Source organism: Cebidichthys violaceus, unplaced genomic scaffold, assembly GCF_023349555.1.
Source record: "Cebidichthys violaceus isolate CVI_PGR_0920_01 unplaced genomic scaffold, fCebVio1.0.p SCAF_128, whole genome shotgun sequence".
In the NCBI taxonomy this organism is placed as follows: Eukaryota; Metazoa; Chordata; class Actinopteri; order Perciformes; family Stichaeidae; genus Cebidichthys; species Cebidichthys violaceus.
In genome coordinates, this window is record NW_027176294.1 from 139001 (window position 1) to 145000 (window position 6000).

The 6000-nt window shown below is 40.4% G+C and overlaps 1 protein-coding gene across 1 annotated transcript in view; it reads right to left on the reverse strand.

Annotated features, from left to right (window-relative positions):
• Positions 1-830: 830 nt before the first annotated feature.
• The window catches only part of LOC137870059 (ADP-ribosylhydrolase ARH1-like), a 10593-nt gene continuing 5423 nt past the window's right edge, over positions 831-6000 (reverse strand). Inside the window, 3 exon segments of the mRNA XM_068707050.1 lie at positions 831-862; positions 997-1211; positions 1652-1918. Of these exon segments, the coding sequence (XP_068563151.1) occupies positions 831-862; positions 997-1211; positions 1652-1918 (514 nt within the window).

Consider the following 6000-nt stretch of genomic DNA (forward strand, 5'->3'; position numbering starts at 1 on the left):
ATTAGGTTCATAAATGTGCCTTTGATTGAAATGTTATAGAAGGCTTTATTGACTGCAAAGATAGTTGATCATTGAAATTGGCAAACAACTTAAATAAACGTTTTACTACAAGGTTACATCTCCCGCCTCATATTTCATGTCCAACTTATTTCACCCGCAGCTATCATTTAAAACACACATTCTTCCTTAATACATACCAGTTTGTGTATGGGAAATGGCATGTGCATGTATATTTGTGTGTGGGCATTGGTTATACATCAGGTCTCTGGTCTCTATATTACATTTATGTGCACATGTCATGATGGGTATTTGTTAAAAAGGGAGCTCCTACATGACCCCCCTGAAGTTTCATATATTAACTTTTATCAAAGTTAAATACTGGTTATACCTGTTGTGAAATTCTTGAGCTCCAATTCCTAACTGTGACAAAATATACATATAAAAGACAAAAACTAAAATTATCAATATATAGAAGCCTAATAACAAAGAGTTAAAGTGTGTGTGTGTGTGTGTGTGTGTGTGTGTGTGTGTGTGTGTGTGTGTGTGTGTGTGTGTGTGTGTGTGTGTGTGTGTGTGTGTGTTATAGGGACCAATATTGTGTTTGTAGCTCTTGTATATTACTGACATTACTCTTTTTAATAAACATTGGATTGTATTGGTCACTCAATTCATTATCCTGTGCTTTGTTTCCACTCCATCCATCTGAATTATATTGCAATACAGTGGTCCAACGAGTTACCACAAACTAAGATGTTTTCTGTACACTTAATTTGTACCGCCTCTACATTGACAATGCCAGATTAGGACCAATTAGAGTTTAGACCATCAGTCTATATGGCCTGTCTGAGAGAAAGTGCCCTGACTGTAGATGAGAAAACACATGTCTTCATAATTCAAAAGGATGTGAAATAATGTCTTCATCAGTAGCCATGCTGTGATTATCAAGCTAAACCAGAAGGCTGCCAAAAAAGACATTTTCCTGTTCGAATCTCTGACCTCCATGAAAGCCTGCTCTGCTCATCAGCTCCTCCCAGTCTGATCCCGCCCCCAGCAGTGCATCCAGCGCAATCATTGGAGCGTCGTGGCCGCTGCGTCCCGCCCAGCGCGACAGGCTGAAGCTCTTGCAGGCTTCATCTCTCTCAACTGGGCCAGAGGAGGAGGGCCAAATCACAGGCCCTACCCCACAAGAGATGCCCCTCAAATCCAGGTACCTGTGGACAGATGTAAGAGATCATTCACATCATCCTCCAATGTAATGTGATTCTGCAGAAGTGAAAGTGAAGTAATAAGTCATTTCAAGGTTCATAGACATCCTGACATGTCTTTTTTATTGTATGAGGTGGAAACAGCTGTTTAGCTTTTTTATCAACGGTAATTATAACTGTGTACACACACTCACACACACATACACACACACATACACACACACACACACACACTTTTATGTTGTCTTCAGGAGCAATATAGCAATATTTTATAATAGAAATGAGCTCAGTGCGGTTGAACTAAACCAAACCAGTGACAATTTAGTTCAAATCTTATGTCGTCCTTTTATTAACATTGAGACTGTAATAGGTTAATAGACGTTTGCTGATATAGGAAATCTGAATCTGAATACAGCATAACAAAGCCTGATTTCAGCAGCTCATACCACTGTCACTTGTCACAGAAGTAGTCCCAGTCTCTCTCGGCCTCCTCCACAGCGAAGCCTCGACCCTGAACAAAGCTCTTTGCTATTGGACAGGCCTCGTTCAATAGGCCCAGACCCCAAGTCGTTATTGGCCTGCGCTGGACCGCGTATGCCGTGAAAAGGGCCGATGCTACGGCTCCCAGGAAACCAGTGGGGTGAGGATGGGTCATCCTGCCTGTCTCCACAGCAACAGCCACCAACGACAACAGCTGGTCAGGCTTTGGATACCTGATGGGGAAAAAGTATTTACGTCCTTATCAGCATTTATTGTGTTATTATGATATATGTAGCTGAAGGTTTCACCATAAACCTAATGAGGTCCATCATAGAGGAGATAAATATGTTTTCTGTGTTGGTATTCTGTTTGGATTAAAAAATTCTGTTTACAGTAATTACTTCTTTTCATGCTTTAATTGACTCCACATTGTTGTTGTTTTTTGCTGGTTCTGGTTAATGTTTTCACCCTGGAACTCTGTTTTTGTTATTTTCTGCTTAGTGATCAAAGACGGTACACAATTTAAAAGCTGATGACTACCATCCAAATCTGGATTAATTCCTCTTTACAACCAAATGTGATAAATTTAGAGCTTAAACAATTAGTGGAATCATTGCTTAGTTGATCTAAATTATATTAATCCCAACTATTTTGTTGACTGATTAATTGTTTGAATCACGTTTTGAGCAACAATATCAAACACTCTCAGATTCTCGAACCTAAAGTTTAGCTTGTTTTTAGGATCTGAGAAACTGGGATGGACATTTTTCCCTACACTTAATTAATTGATCAAATAATCAGAAGATCAATCGATTGAAAATAATCATCAGATCATTGTAGATCCCAAAAACCAGACTGAGGAAATGTATTCACACTTACTCATGGTATTTCAGACACAGTGAGTCAAGAGTTATTTTAGACTCTGAACTTAACTTTGAAAGTCATGTCAGTAACATAAGAAGGGCAACTCTTTCTCACTTTAAAAACAGATCAATAATTGGGAGGATTTATTTATCAAACCATTTCTTTTAAAAAAATACTTTTTTTTCGACATAGTTTAGATTGTCGAAAAAATTCATAAAAAAGTCATAGCATATAGTAAACAAGTCACAGTGTAGCATGTCGAAACAAGTCACAGTGTAGCATGTCAAAACAAGTCATAGTGTAGCATGTCGAAACAAGTCATAGTGTAGCATGTCAAAACAAGTCACAGTGTAGCATGTCAAAACAAGTCATAGTGTAGCATGTCAAAACAAGTCAAAGTATTGCATGTCGAAACAAGTCATAGTGTAGCATGTCGAAACAAGTCATAGTATAGTATGTCGAAAAACAGTAATCGTATACTATGTTGAAACAAGTCACAGTGTAGCATGTCAAAACAAGTCATAGTGTAGCATGTCAAAACAAGTCAAAGTATTGCATGTCGAAACAAGTCATAGTGTAGCATGTCGAAACAAGTCATAGTATAGTATGTCGAAAAACAGTAATCGTATACTATGTTGAAACAAGTCACAGTGTAGCATGTCAAAACAAGTTATAGTGTAGCATGTCAAAACAAGTCAAAGTATTGCATGTCGAAACAAGTCATAGTGTAGCATGTCGAAACAAGTCATAGTATAGTATGTCGAAAAACAGTAATCGTATACTATGTTGAAACAAGTCACAGTGTAGCATGTCAAAACAAGTCATAGTGTAGCATGTCAAAACAAGTCATAGTGTAGCATGTCAAAACAAGTCACAGTGTAGCATGTCAAAACAAGTCATAGTGTAGTATGTCGAAAACAAGTCTTAGTATTGCATGTCGAAACAAGTCATAGTGTAGCATGTCGAAAACAGTAATCGTATGAAGCTTAAGCCAAGTTCAGTCAGGAAGACAAACATTCTATCTCTGTCTCTCCTTGTAATTACTCTATCAGCTGATTGGGGGGCGTGCACTTTAAGTAACCAACCAGATTCTGCACACTGTTTCCTTAAGCCAATCACATCGTTGCAGTCAAACTTTAAAACGTCTTCTCCTCTCTGCTGCTGTCAGTTGTCATTTCAGCGTTAAGCAGATGCGAGGAGCCCAGCTTGGCGTAGCGGCTCCCCTCAGACGAGCAAGAAGCCCTCTTGGCTCAGCTGGTAGTTCGCGGTGGTATCCTAGTAAGTCTAGCAGTTACTCGCGATCAGTCGATCCATCGCCGGTGGTCGCGCCGGAAGAATCCGTGTTCCACAGGCGGAGTCGCGTCCCGTACTCTTTCTCCACCAGCAACTCCTGGCCTCCAATGCAGACAACGCCGTCATCTCCACCGGGTAGCTCCATCCATTCCATCGATACTGGTCTTCAATCTCTGGTAAACGATGCTACTTCTAATATATTGTTAACATCGGCGCTTCCAGGACTCCATGCGGCATCCAGCCGCCATGTTAAATCAGCTCCACATGACAGTTCAGGTTCCTCGCTGCTTAAACGGAAACTTTGTTTCCGCTCCTAGTCATACGAGGAAATCATGGGTCTGACACACGTCTGGAGTTCCGGAGCATCACTCTCAATCTATAGTATGAAAGTGTCCTTTCCAGTAGTGGAATTGGAGCGCATTCACAAGACTACAAATCATTATGAGCGGAAATAAACATAACTAAGCAGCAGTTAAACTTAGTGTATCCTCTCCGTAGTGATGGGCGCGATGGGTACGTGCGGCATATGTAATCACGGCAGGCGAGTGATGCGTTTGCCCGCAAGTGGTCACGGTTTGGTCATGCACCTCCGAAATGCAATCTGGCATGGGCGGTGCTCGTGATCAAATGAATATCACGAATAGTTCACTGATAAAACGCTAACATAGTTGGGGTTTATAGGAGATGGGCCAATTCGTATGAGATGCTTCATAACAGGGTTTTAATTTTGAGTAAAATGTTTGTCAGCCAAACCCAATAGTTTATACGATATTTAGCCTTTGTTTCTTTATGATACATTTAATACCTGACTTCTTTCCTAACGGGGCTTGGCTAATGTGATAAAGTAGTTTATGAATATGAGGGTACAGATGACTACAATCCCGGCATTGTGGAGGTTGGTTTATGGCTTTTGTCAGTTATACCAACATGCTATGGTTATATCTATGAGTAACTATGAGTCTATCTCGTCTTTTATTCTTCACACCTCATGTTGTTGGTACGCCTCTGGTGTTTCAGAGAATAACAACACATAACGCAGGGTACTCGAATGAAATTCAACAAAGTCCAGTTTGAGAGAATTTCCTCATGCAAAGGTCCGGAACATCACAGTCTGTCTAACGTGCGTGATGATTTAGTCCCATATAAATTGACGTTTCTTTACGTAGTCAACAGCTATTTATCAAATCAAGAAGTCAAATGATTATGTGATGTAAAGTAAGGGATGCATTTATAGATTAATTACATAACAGAGCTTTTAAGGAATTTGCATCTTAAAAAGATAAAGTACCTAATTTTAGTAAATTAATGGAACTGTCTCGTCGTGCAGCTTTAAAATTCAGTGCAATCGGGGTGAAGAGATGTAAATGGAAGTATGACATTGCATTGTATCTTATAAAAGAAGATTGTGTACAGCAACGTTATTTGTGGTTATTAAACCACTTGGTTCAGCTCTATTCCTCTCTTTTACATCATAGTTGGGCAATGAAATCATGTGATAGGAGTCTGATTTGGGCTCGTAGGTCATATCTGCCTGTGTTATTTTTAGATTGAGTGGGCGCGTTTGCTTAGTCGCGTAGTGGCGCTCCACCTGGCTGCTTCAATATCGTAATGGTCTCTGAACATATAACCACACTGGGTTAAACTGCATGGGAGGAATGAACATTTAAGAGTCTGTCCATATTGGTTAAAGGCTGGTTAAACTGTCCACATTCTGTGTTTGGGAGAACGCCATGTGTAATGTCGTAACCGGCTCCCAAGCGATGACAAATATGGAAGGACGTAACGGAGGATTAAAGGTATTTATGATAACAAAGTAAAGAACGGCTACCAAATTGTGAAGTGTGTCAGTCAGTAACATCGGTAATGTAAACGGGAAAGCGTGCATGAGGAAGTATGGGGCATGGTCAGCGGAAGTGAAGACCAAAACCAAAGTTTAACCGGCAGCACTGGCGGAAATGAGTTCATGTGCGCAGAAGAGCAACACTGGAGTAGGTCTGTTATTCCTCAGAGCTCCAGGAACAGGTGCTCTGCATCCAGTAATCTGCCACAGCTGCGTTCTTGTGACTACTTGCGGGGACAGATAAGTGGCAAAACCATAGTTGTACATTTATACATAAAGTATAAATAGCTTCATTCAGGCTCATCCAGGACGCGCTTT